Source organism: Anarhichas minor, unplaced genomic scaffold (assembly GCF_050575085.1).
Source record: "Anarhichas minor isolate MPS153535 unplaced genomic scaffold, ASM5057508v1 ptg000026l, whole genome shotgun sequence".
NCBI lineage: Eukaryota > Metazoa > Chordata > Actinopteri > Perciformes > Anarhichadidae > Anarhichas > Anarhichas minor.
Window position 1 is genome coordinate 11839039 of NW_027466472.1, and position 13699 is coordinate 11852737.

Genomic DNA, 13699 nt, shown 5'->3' on the forward strand with positions numbered 1-13699 from the left:
CAACTAGTTGTCAACTGACTCAGTGAAAGGTATATTCCTATTAAGATTGGTATATTTTTTCAATCAATTCATAATTTCTATTTTTTTTTTACATTAGTTGAGCTACTCCACAACGCTCCCACACACACCAGGCCATTGCGAAGTACCCCCTTGTTAGCGATCACTGATCTATTACAGTTTAATAGATCTCTAGTGTTGCGGACATGGCAGACGGCTGTGGCCTTAACACATCTTAATATTCATCGTGTGTTCGGTCTGGATGTGACAGTGATGTCTTCTGACTGCTGAGCACTGCTACATCCCTGAACACCGACGTCAATGCTTTCCGGCGTATGAATTATAGATGGATCTGGCCGAGCTGCCCCCTCCTTCTCTGAATAAGTAAAGCGGTTCTGCCTGCAAGTCCGGGTGTAAATATAGTGTGTGTAAGTCTGACAGTGTGGGTGTGTGAGTGTGTTAATGTGTATGCTCCAGAAGAGGCAGTGAGGCAGCTATTAAGGGATGAAATAATGATGAACAGGCTCGTCATCACCTTCCTTCCTCTCAATGGAGGCAGAGGGAGAGAGGCAACAGAGGAGGTGACATCATCACAAAATATACTGTACGTGACATGTTCAGCACTCATATACTACTCATATGTTATACAACCCACCCATCTATTCTCATGTCATTTGACTAATAAATGATAATAAGAAATTGAATGTCACATGTTGACCATAATATGTCTGACATTTTGTTCAAAAAACGTAAAAAGCAAAAGCATTTTATTGTATGTGTTAGACATCATATCTGGTGGCTCTCTGCTCCAATTAGCTATCTTACTCATCTTAGCGGTGGACATATATGACTTTATGATTTCTCCGGGGTTAATTTCAAAGCCTTCTTCTTAAAGGATCAGCTTGAGTGTATGAGTTTTATACAAAGCTAAAGCAACAAAAGGCTCAATACCTGCTGTTTCAAGCTTTTGGTTTTGCTTTAAAATCGTCATCAGGAGCAGGTAGAGGTGTTAGGAAACAACAGTTCATAAATACCAAGTGTGCCGGCTGATTTCTCAGCTGCATCACATGTCACAGGCCTACATTCCATGAAAAAGAAAAATAATTGATTTATCCTGATAAATGTTCCACTTTCTTTACCAGCTAGTCACTAACTTTGTTTGTCTGTAGTTTGGTGCTGAGCAGGTAGCTTATGGCACATTTTTTTTGCTGAAAACAGCTGCTTGTCTGCCAAAAACAACACTGACGAGAGCGACGCGAATGAACCAAAAGAGTAAAGTCGTGGGCCAGAAAACCTGAACAATGAATTGAAAGTTGCTATAAAGTAGATGCTGTAGAGCTGAGGGGAACAGCAGAGTTGGGTAATGATTATCTGTGAGTTCATCACTACAAGAAACCCCTTCCATATAGAAGTAGTCATGTGATGATCCATTGTTCACATGAAAATACTGATTATAGCTGCTTTAAAGTAAAACCAAAAGCTTGAAGCCCTTGTCTTTTTTTCGGAGTAACTCTACTTTTATAACTCCAATAAATCAGCGGATCTCTTGTTTCTGGAGCAATTCGATTTTGTGTTGTATTTGCGTGCTAACCACATCTGTATAAAACTACATAGCTCTTGGTCCAGGCCATTACATTTACATACATTCTGAAATGTATAAGAATATGGGAATCATATAGACAATTAGACAGGTGTTTCCTTTTTTGTAAAAGTTGTCCTTGTTAATGTAAAACTTCACGGTGAAAGGAAGCATAGCTCTGTCATTCTCGTACTGACCAGGTCGGCCACTGGTGACTTCTTGCGATTCTGTTTCTCCACCTCCACTTGCATCTTGGCCATTGGTTTGGCCATAGCCAGGGCCAGCTTCGCCTCCGCCTGCAGCTTCTTCTGTCGACTTACGAAGTCCATGTCCTCCAGAGACTCAGAGTCGTCCTCTGTGGTGTCCCTGTCCGAGTAGGACGAACTCTGCTTGGACTGCAGGGAGGACGTGGTGGAAGGAGGAAGAGCGAGAAAAGATCAGTATGGCAAGGTGGAAGAAAATATGAAAGAGGCAACGGACAGAATAAGAAATGAGGGAGAAAAGGAAAGATAAGAAAGACCAGGTCAGATAATTAATGTTTATGTATTCTTGGCATTTAGATTTTACACACTGACAGGAACGTCGTTTTACATCAAATGGGATGTGAGGAGAGCACGGATGAACATGTAAAGAGACGATAATCTTCTCTTTCTCCCTCTCGTTCTGTTAAATGTGTCTCAGGCTGACGGGAGGTTAATGTGGCCAGTCATCCATGGCCACGCCGAGCGTGTTCCAATTCACCTCCCATTTGCTGCCCATAAATTGGTTAACAGGCCAGAAAACGTGAGCAAAGACATTCATAGAGAAACTTAACCGCCAGCTATCTCTCTGATTCATCATGAATATCTCACGCGCTTCACCGCTTCCATTCTCGATCTGTCTCAATCTCACTTCTTAACACGTTGACACTATCAACCCTGTACATCATAATACACATTTCATAGTCATTTAAAGATGTAAATCATTTTCTTTAATTCTTTAATCCTGGTGAAATACTATTATAATTCTGCCTGCTTCAAAGTGCACAGGTGAACATCGGTGCGTACCATGGGGGACAGAGGTGTGTCCAGACTGGTCTCTGTCTTGCTGTCGTCTGCATCGCTGTCCTTGTCGCTGCCGCTGTCATTGACAAAACAGATCTGTAGGTTCATCCCACTCTGCAGCCTGCAGGGAGAGACAGAGATAGATTCAAACAACATGTTAATATTAGCATAAATGCAGATTAGAGTCAAGGCAGTCAAATGTTGGCTCTTTCTGCAGTAATTGACTAGAACCAAGGCCTAAACAGACAGCAATGTCAACAGCAATGCTGCTAATACAAGTGACCTGTGATGAGTATGCACCCTGAACTGTGTGTACTACATCATATGATAAAGAGAGAAAAGAAAATTAAGGAAAATGGAAAGAAGATCCGAACAGATGCGAGCTGCCTTCAAAATTAAGGAGTGGGTTGGGTTTCTAATCATCTCCCCTCTTGTCTTCAATATGGATTGAAGACCTCCGGTAGATCTGATCCAATCTGCCTGCACTGTGGGGTTGTTTTTGTTGCCACGGGGCAGCAGAATATCACTAGGTGTAGATCCAGCCCACTGTGGATCAATAATCTGCCTTTTCAATGCAGTAATTACAAACAGAGCTGATTGATTACACAGCATAGATCCAATCAGTCCAAATTAAAATGGGACCTTAGTGGTCGATTGTTTTATTCGGGAGAGGCAGCATCCAACACCTCAAACTTAACAGATTGTGAAAGCGTTGACTCACTTTTCTGACAACTAGCAGCTAATATAATGCGATGCCTTTACAGTGTAAAGCCTGACTTATATATCTGCCAATATTAGCTTATTGCTTCTATATTAGCATTATTATTGGAAAATATGTCAGCTGATAAGTAGAAAGAAATTGCAGTACAGAATTACCAAAGATGTGTTTGAGGTAATTTAAGAGTCCCACCATATAGTTTGTTTGAGAAGTTCATCTTTTAACTGCTTCAGTCCATATGTTGTTCACAAATCTTTATAATTGTGTAATTATACACAAAACACATAGGAGCAAGGCTATTATTATAATACATTTTATGACTTGCAGGCAATACTTTTCCGCAATTCTTTAAAAAAGAAATTCAAGAGATCCTTATGAAAACGTTTCATGTAAAAGAAATAAGACTATTGGCCGATATGTTGTTATCTGATTTTTTAATTCTCAAATATTGATAATGGTATCAGCCTCAAAAATCCAGTATCAGTAAAAGTGTAACACATGTTTACACATCACTGTCATTCCATGACATATAATCATTGATGAGGCATTAAGCATCACAATCAGTCATTAACACTTTGCAACAATATTGAGAAATCCACGTGATTCAAATCACAAGAATAAAAAAAGCAGAGAGTTTACAGAACATCGAGTTCCAGTAACGTACAATGTAGGAGGTGGTAGTAGCATCTGCGTGTGTGGGTCTATTGGGAAGTGAGAGCCACAAAGGCTGACTGTGTGTGGCTCATTCACGCTGCACTAATCCTCTCTGCTTACTGTCATTCTCTTCCTTCCTGTTTGTCGTCTCTTTACTGGTACCCGTGAATGTACCTTTTAGATTTGCCTTCCATTTCTTTGAACTGTTGTACACAGCTTATGTATCTTTAACATTAAACTACAAGCCACAAAAAAAAAAAAAATACTAGAAAAACCACCAGTCACACGTTTATTGTTTAAGAATGAAGTAATATGACGGAGGTCTTACCGTGAGGACAGGCTGGGTTTGCCGCTCTTACTGCAGCTGGTGTAGATGCCCGGCCCATCGTCAAAGAAACTGCCGAGGGCCAACTTCTGCCTGATGGACTCCCTCTCATTCTTTTGGGCCTGTAACAGGAGAAACACAATGTCAGTTTACCATCTTTTTGATGACTTATGTCATTATTACAAGTGAGGTCAGAGGTCAGGGTCGGGCTGGTGGGGATTAGGTGTCTTCCTCAAATACTCTTCAGCAGTGGGGATGCTTGTTGTCATGGCACCTCAGGCCCAGGTACTTATATATAGTACACCCCACCGCCACACGACTATATGCACGGCTACACTGAACACTTTGACAGTCCAAATCACGGGTACAAGTATATTAATAGCAGCAGCCTCCTCTTAATTTGCAGTAAGAGCTTCAGTGTCATCCTAACAAGGTCTGATACAAAGTGTGGAGTCAGCTGATGTACTGAAAAAAGAAAGTGTGAAATATCTAAGTTGGGATCATTACAAGTTGACATTACCAGAAGTCACAAGCAGGTGGTGCTGTTGTCCTAGAGAACAACTAGTGAGCCTCTATCCCCCCCTCCACACACAAACACATACACACACACACAAAGTAGGTCTTCTCATAAAGGATTCCCACAGGATCAAGTTTACTTATGGTAAACTCCAGAGGAATAGCAGTAATAGCCGTTTCACACATTCTTAAATCTGCAAGTATCCTAACATTACACATTTCCAGCGTCGCTCTCGCTTGGCCTCCTCACAATCCTGAATTCCTAACTCAGCGCTGCTTCAGCTTTGGCAGCACTTCACACACTCTCTCTCACACCAGCCTCCGTAGGATGTCTCGTCTGTGCTGATAGCAGGTAAACACATCGAACTGAGGAGCAAACAACTGACACGGACTGTTTCTAATCGAAACGGGAAGAGTTCAATTCTCTGTGACACTGTGTGCAGATGCTACTGCTGCAAGCAAGTATTAGAGCATTAGATTAATAAACTCTGAGTCACACCAGGCCTCCATGTTTATATGATTATTCACCAATTCTGTATTATTAAGCATCATTTTACCAATCACAATGTCTTTATTCTAATTCTTTTGTAACTTGTTAACCATCTTGTTATCTCTCACATTATATTGTGAGCTGACCCCAGGGGGTGGCCAGGAACCTCATATTTCCCTCTCTGTCTCTCCCTCCCCACATATTTCTGGTCTGTACCTCTTTCACTGTAAAATAAAACGACAAAAGAGAGTAGACTTGCGGTGGGAAGTTGGTGAGCAATCCTTCCTCTATGGATCTGTCTCTTTCACATTACCCCCCCCCCCCCGCTCCACTTACTCCCCCACACAAGGTGTACTTTCTCGTCTATCTCTGTTCCTCACATTCCCATTCTTTACCCACCTGATTCAGACTCACCAGACGTTTGTCTTTCTTTCTCTCCCTTCCTCATTATCCCCAATTCCACTCATCTCCTTTTCTCTCCGTCAGCCTCAGGCCTCTACTGTTTTGTTCTTCTGTCTCTCTGCTGTTCGTTTTGTTCTTCCCTCTCCAAACTGCTTATCGCAGCTTCACCTTTCTCCCACTCGTTTTCTCAACTCCTTCGCTCCCTCCTTTCCTCTCGCTGTCTGTCTCTCCTGAAATGTGTGTGCAGGCCTTGGTGAGAGTGGCTCCACCAAGGACAAATTAACATAATCCCACTCCACACAAGAGCCCGCAAGACGCACTTGGCACTGCCAGCGCACACACTGGCAAGTAGTGGACCTGGCACTGCTCCTTTGTGTGTGTGTGTGTTTGAAAGATAGCCTGGGGAGTCAAGATGAACACACTTGAGAGTTTCAAGTCATTGCTTCTAAGGCGCAACAGCAGCCTGCGTGGTACAGTGCAGACAAACATTTATGTACATGTACAACACAGCTGACACACTGTCAATCATGTTACTCAACAGAACAGCTGCCACAACAATCTGAAGCAGCAGGTTCACCGAGCATTGTTAATCATTTGCTGCCCTCCTGAGGTGAGGGCTGAAAAAAGTTTCAGTTTAAAAAAAAAAAAAACAGGAAGGCCACACATACTCTCTGCTAGAGGGTTGTGCTGACGTAAAAAGCCATAAAGTGGTCAACCCCCCCCCCCCCCGCCCATAAAACAAGTACATTTCCTCACTGGAAGTACTTGCAGCCAGTGATCAGAGTTGAGGGTCGTTTAAATATATGAGACAGAACGCAGAGAATATGCTGCTGCAATGATTAGAAATTAACCTTTCATCTACTGCCGCTGGTAAACTCAACAGCCCTCAATGACAAACTAACGTGTAATTAAATTTGGATAATGTTTGTGATTTTAAGCAAACATTATATAAACACAAGGACAACCTTTTGCACATAAGAGCGATGCTTCATCATAGCGCTAAATATGAATCTCACTCTTCACTCTTGTTCTAGCTCTTTACATAATGTAAGAAAGTCAGGGTGAAATGTTTTGCATCTATCATTGATTAGATTGGTAATTGGTCAATCACACAAGGGCCACAACTAACTATTCGTTAAATTTATTGATACATCTGCTGATTATTCTCTTGATTCCTTGATTAATCCTTTAGTCAATAAAATGTAAAAAAAAAACAGTTTTTCTTCCCAAAGTGACATTTCTATATGTCTATTTTGTCTGACAAATATCAAAAACCCAAAGATATGTAGTTTATAATTATATAAAACAGAGAAAAGCAGCAACTCCTCACATTGAAGACATTTTTTTTGTTGCATTTTTTCTTTAAAAATGACTGTTTGCGTTGCCTGAGTGTGTGTGTGGGTGTGTGGGTGGGCTGTGTGTGGTAAAACAATTACCATGGAAGCCCTACAAAACATTTACAAAAGGTGTGGAATACGCCACTGAGGGGTGGAGGTGAGAAATGAGTAATAAATATAGGCTCATGCCTCTCCTTACTTTTCTACACAATTCTTGTAGCATCCATATCAAAACTACCTTATCATTGTGTCTTTTTCAATTTGACGCATGCTTTCATGTACATCTCAAAATGTACTTCCTTCAGTGGAAGTAAAGTTGATGAGTTCTCAGAGCGTCTTTAGTGCAGGAAACAATCAAATCCTGTCATTTTCATCGTTTTCATATTCGAAGTTTTTTTTTTATTTCAGGTTGGGGTGAAAGAAAGGCAAACCTTGCACGTCACCAGAAACAAACAACCTTTCTGCTCCTTTGATTGGCTCACTCACACAAATGTGTATGAATATGATATTATTGTAATCCTTTGTGTGCCCTACTGGGTAATTTTCACAGCTTCTTATAAAATCCTACAAAGGCAGAATCCAGTTTCCACATGATGATGACATGGAAAATTGCCGTATCCATTGCATTGTTAACATTTTAAGACGTATTTGGGAAGGGCAGCAGAGAGAGAGAGACAGAGTGAGTGACAGCTCTAACCACCTCCCTTATTTCCTGGCCTTGAGCTCCAGAGCCGTCACCACCCAAATTAGATTGGGAGGAACACAATTGGGCTAATTTGTGTTTTTCCTGAAATTCAGCAAGCAATTTCCTCTACTGAAAACCCCTCATTGACAGAGACATTTTCTCCACTCTGCTCTACAACCATTCATCCAGAGACCTATAGGATAATTAGGACCTGGCAATGGAGGACACAGTGCTGGTTTTGAGCCCTCAAATCTTTCCTGAAAATCTTTATTAGAGGGGGGAGATAAATTGAATTATCTGTGCTAACAAAGAGCATCTTCCCCTAAATTGTTGGCTCTTGTGGCCAGACATTGTTAAGTGGTTAAGATCTGAGATGGGTATAAATGTGGATGTGTGTGTCTGCATGCCCGCAGATTTCTGTCCTAAGCCAAAAGGACAAGTCCTTCCAAATGTGTCACCTCTTAATTTATTAATACGTCTTTTTAATTTCTTGTATTTCCCTCCATTCCTCACTAAGGGCTCTCCCTTTTGTTTTGCACAATGGTGGCTTTTCACTGGCCAATACGTCACTCCCTGGTTGGAGACAAGAACCCACTGTTCAAACACACACACACACACACACACACACACACACACACACACACACACACACACACACACACACACACACACACACACACACACACACACACACATACAAGGTCTTGGGTACGGGCTATTTCAGTAAAGCGACGATGAAAAGCACGCCATGTGTGTTTGGAAGAATTGAGAAAGCTCTGATATGTTTACCAGGCCTGCTGAGCTCACAGCTCTACAAACAGATACAAGGTCACTGTGTCTCCTGTGGGTGTGATTGTGTTCTGACTGTGCTGAATAGCTCCACAGTTCTCACAAATGTTCTTGTAGGCTTAGATGAGACTCAAACTGCATCTATTCTACATATTTCAGAGAATATAGTCTGAATTCTCTTCAAACATATAGTGGGGAAATACACACATTGGTTTTCTTTCGTTGAGTAAGACAGGGACATTTTTATCACTCTCTTATATGCTAAATATGTAGCTACAGACAGCAGCAGCTGAGCTTAGCTTAGCACAAAGACTGGAAATAAAGGGGAAATGTCCGACTCAAAGTCTACATCTTGTGCTATCTCAGTCTGTTTAGGCTCTGCAATATTATATCCCAGATAAGGGACCTGACCTATGACCCCTCATGCAGTTCAGCCTCAGGTCAGTGCAAGGCTGCTCCTGTCACTCAGAGTCAAAGAGAAGAACGCAGCAAGTGGTAGAAGGCTGTACATGTGTGTGTGTGTGTGGGGGTAAAACAAGTTGGGGGAGGGTTATGGTGGGATAAAAAAAAAAGAAAAAAGGGGGTAGAATGACAAAGGGAGGGGGGAGAGATGGAGAGCATGAAGTAGGTTTAGACAGGACAATATCTCCAAGTGACATTTGAGCTTTCTCTCTGCAAGGAGGCCACACTATGGATTTGTGGGAAAAGATTCAGTGTAGGAATCCCCAAAACTGAAGCAGATTTAAGGATAAAAGCCTGGTTTACTCACACCATTATGTCATCTTTGCCCCAAATATCTAAGCAGTTAAATACCCAAACCTCAAGCATTACGTCAGCCTCCCATAGCGACACACAACACACAGAGCCCTTCTAATGAATATTGAGAAATACGCTTATTCCCTTGCAGAGAGTTAGATGAGAAGATCGATACCACTCTTATATCTTCAGTTTGCCTTAGCTTAGCATTAAGACTGGGAACAGGGGTACACAGCTAGTTTGGCTCTGCCTAAAAGAGACAAAATCTGCCAATGGTATGCATTGAATAAACCAGCTATACTGTATTAACGAGTCAGCTTAAGATGTGTTGGTAGACACATTTTGTTATCTCTGGACAGAGTCAAGCTAGCTGTTTCCTCCTGCTTTGAGTCTTTTTGCTGAGCTACGCTAATCGGCTGCTGGCTGTGGCTTCATATTTAAGGCACAGACATAAGAGTGGTACAAGAGCGGAAAGGGAATGAGTGTATTTCCCAAAATGTCGAACAAAAGTAGCTGTAAATGTGTGTGTGTTCACATACTTGGCAGACACTGTGAATGTAAACATAGATGTACTTGACACATGTACTGTATGACCTAAAACATTCCACCTCTATTGACCACACTGATTTTTCCAGAAGCCCTCCGCATGCATTAGTTTAAATTCCTTTACCTCTTTGTAGTCATCATTGAGGTAGAGGCTGGACGTTTGCCCGATGACATCATCCACTCCTCCACATTCATCCATATTATCCAGCGCCTCCCTCATCCTTCCCTCCCTCCTTGTCTTCCTGTCTTTTCCTCTCTACTCCCCAGTCACTAGGTTAGTCCAGACCGACTCCTGAGGTTGAGTCCAGTCAGTACACATCATATTCCCAGCCAGCTCCCCTTGCTATGGTCTGACACACACAAAAAAAATAAAAGGAATCTACTTCTCTACTGGTGACTTCTCCTCATCTTTCTCTTACATGTTGTGACACTGTTTCTCTTTCACTTCCCTGCACTTTCTGACTACTCCACTCTATCCGCAGCCTCTCCCACAGGACTGTGAAAGCACAATGGTCAGAGGTAAGGCCCCTTTAGACCCTCCCCACCTTCCACCCTCTGGTCAGGGCGGCCTCTCACAGCCAGAGCGAGCAGAGAGGGAGAAACTCACACTGGTGTATCTTTTCCGTTTTCACGCCCTGACGTGAGGACAGCAGCTGCTCACAACCAGTTTGAAAAGAGACACCTCAGCCGTGGGATGGCCACAGTGTGTGTGTGTGTGTTTATGGCAATGTACTTGTGTTAAGCGTGCCCATGTATGTGTGTTTAGATGAATCCTAGTGTTGTTGGAGTCTCTCCTAGACACTATCTCTCTCTCTATATATTGTTTCTCCCTCTGGTACACCCAGGACTCCTTTTTGATTTTTTTTCTTTTCTTTTAAGCTTCCAAACCCTCGTATCTAGAATGACTTACACTTCTGCGTATGTTTGTGAAAGAGAGATTGACTTGAAATGTAGATTAGCCTACATATTTGAGGCGAAACGAAATGTAAAAGTGTGCGTTTATGTAACAGAGGAGGTAGTGTGCTCCCTTCCTGCTAAGGTAAAAATAGTGCCCTGTCTGGACTCCAAAGCCAGCAGCCCCGGCCAGCTAAATAAACCCTGACAGAGCACAATGGCCCATTAGTCTGGCACACAAACACATTCACACACAAAGTCACTCACTCAGACACACTGAGATTTCTTGTGCCTTGTATCAGGGACTTACGTTTTCAATCCGAGCTCTCCACGGTGTGTAATGATCTCATCTTAGAGAGGCGTTATCGACCCGTGACTCATATATTTGTCATAGCCGCCCAGACAGAATAATGTGTCCACATATGGCAGCAGAATCACACTGCAGGGAAACATGACTTCACTCAAACCATCAGCTGGTTACACAGAACAATAAAGCAGGGGATCACATTTCTTCTCCGCAGTGATTAAATGGTATGCACTTTGTGTAGGACTGCAACTGATGATTACTTTTTAGATTGATTGACCATTTGTATTGTATTTCGGCAACTAATATGAAACCAGTTTGTTAAGAAAATTTGAATATATATATATATATATATATATATATTACACACACACGCTCAGGGGTTGAATGAAAAAATAGGATGCGCGTTTGATTCGGTGTTGATCCATAAGGATTATGGGTAGAGTACAGGGAATTGTCTGGCTGTCTCCTGCATCCACCCACACTGGACTGCTGCTGCTGGGGACACTACAGAGACACACATACGCATACACACAGGCCAATAAAACCGGTGTTAGTTGTGAGCAAGGGCGGCCTGTTTGCAGCTGAAGGGTGGGGCAGAGTCTGCCCCGCTGATTCTCATTACTGAGGCTGACTTCATAGTGAAGGTGAAGTCAGTGCTGATTCAAAGTGGATAGGAGGCGGAGAGGGACCTGTGTTACCGACGCATAGTAAACCAGAAATGGGAATTTACAAACATCCGCTAACACGCGCACGCTCGATCCCAGTTCAAGGGCAAAGACTGGGGATGGTACTGGCACACAGGTTAATTCCTCCGATGCTTCACTGTTGGGTCAGCTGAGAGAGCGAGCAAATCAGAGAGAGAGAGAGACAGCTAGAAAGAGGGAGACACACAGAATGGCGTATTGTTCCAAGTGAACAGAGGGTGACTGTGGGAGAGAAGGTTCCTGGCACCTCCTGTAAGCCTGGGATCCAAGGCCAGTGGCACTGTGTGTGCGTGCATGTTCTTTGATACGCGTGCACCTAAACTCGTGATGAACTCGCTCTCTGTATCAGCCTCACCCCATGTTTGTTTATGGGCTTCTCTATCCTGAGTGGCTATGCATACGATAATGTGATATTATAACACCAAATCACATGTACTGACAACTGCGCAAGGAATGTGCGACAGACTCTCTGATCTGATCTTGTTTTGGAAAAAGGAGGAAAAGAACTGGAGCTGCTACCATAGCAACGCGGTGAGAATTTCTCCATGGCGATGCTCTGTGTTCCAAACAAATTGGGCTGCGAAAAGGAGCGCGGGGCTGCCCATCGGGAAGTTGGCAAACTCACACAGAGGCCGGTGTTTGAGGGGGCTGAAGTTTGGGAAGATTGAATAGAATATTATGAAAAACAGGCTTTCTGCATATCTACGGTGTGATATAGTGCAGCCACACATCGCTGTGCAAAAACACATTACACACACAGTGACACACCTTAAAAATAGCAACGAATACACTTCTAATCTACTCTTGTGCCTTTTTTTTTTCATCTGTGTGTACACTCAATACGACAATATGACCTAAAGTCAATATCATGATACGTTCTCACATTAGATGTAACAATAGTATATTTTTTTAATATATTAGTTCATGATTTTGACTTTATTGTGTTGGCTCTGTTTTGTCTATCCTGATTAATTACTGTATGACCGGTTAAAGGAATAGTCCAACGTCTTTGTAAGAGTGTACATTTGTTTCATACATCTATATGTCCGTGCATAACTTCAGAGCTGGAGATGGGACCTGTTCAGATAGCTTAGCATTATGACGAGAGACATGGAAACCGCTAGATTGGCTTTGTCCAAAGTGAAAAAAATACCTTCACCAAGGTGCATTTTGTTTGTTTAATTTCCACATAACAATTTGTGGTTTTAGGGGGAGCTACGTGCTACAACTACTTCCTGTAAAACTAGACTCATTTATCATGCCTGTAATTATACAATTTGGCTTTATTATCTGGCCTCATTGATCAATTCTGTTATTCTCGCATGATCCATCAGTGGTATCTACTGTACTGCTAGTTCTCATTTATAATTCATGAGGCCACACCTCATACACTGTGACACCAACACCAGAGCTCTCCTTCACCCCTCTCCAATCACACATGAAAAACCGCATGAGCTTGAAGACAATATGCATAACATAAACACACATAGATTCAACGTCCACTCAGAGTTCCTGAGGCCTTGGCAAGCTGACAGTATTCCTACGGACCGAGATGACACACTGTGAGCAAGCTGATAAATCTCACCATCACCCTTCGGCCTGCTGGTACGGCTGCTGACAGCAATACGGCACTGCGCCATTTATAGATTTACATGAACATCTGAAAAGAGGACGGGTTCTAGTAAACACCCTTTACTTTTACATGCATCAGGATGTAGGGGACGGCTACAGTAGGTGATTTGTTATTCTTGTGATCCAATGATGAGCATTTGTTTTGCTCTTTTGGGCCTTGGTTTAAATGGTTTAAATGGAAAGATGGGTTTGGTAAACTACGGGTCAAATGGTTCCTTTATTGGCTCTCTCAGGGTCAGCTTGTGACTTCATTAGATGATGGTTTCTGACATTAAGTGATAGCTCACCACAGATATGCCGGGCAAACAGGGGAAGACAGACTTTT

General features: G+C 42.5%; 1 protein-coding gene across 3 annotated transcripts in view; it reads right to left on the minus strand.

Annotated features, from left to right (window-relative positions):
• schip1 (schwannomin interacting protein 1) overlaps window positions 1-13699 on the minus strand; it is a 183842-nt gene that overhangs the window by 4650 nt on the left and 165493 nt on the right. For all 3 annotated transcript variants that reach the window (XM_076100927.1, XM_076100926.1, XM_076100928.1), the window contains 3 exons: window positions 4320-4438; window positions 2623-2740; window positions 1774-1971 (listed from right to left, as the gene is read on the minus strand). In XM_076100927.1, coding sequence (XP_075957042.1) covers window positions 1774-1971; window positions 2623-2740; window positions 4320-4438 — 435 coding nt within the window. The remainder of the gene's footprint in view (window positions 1-1773; window positions 1972-2622; window positions 2741-4319; window positions 4439-13699) is intronic.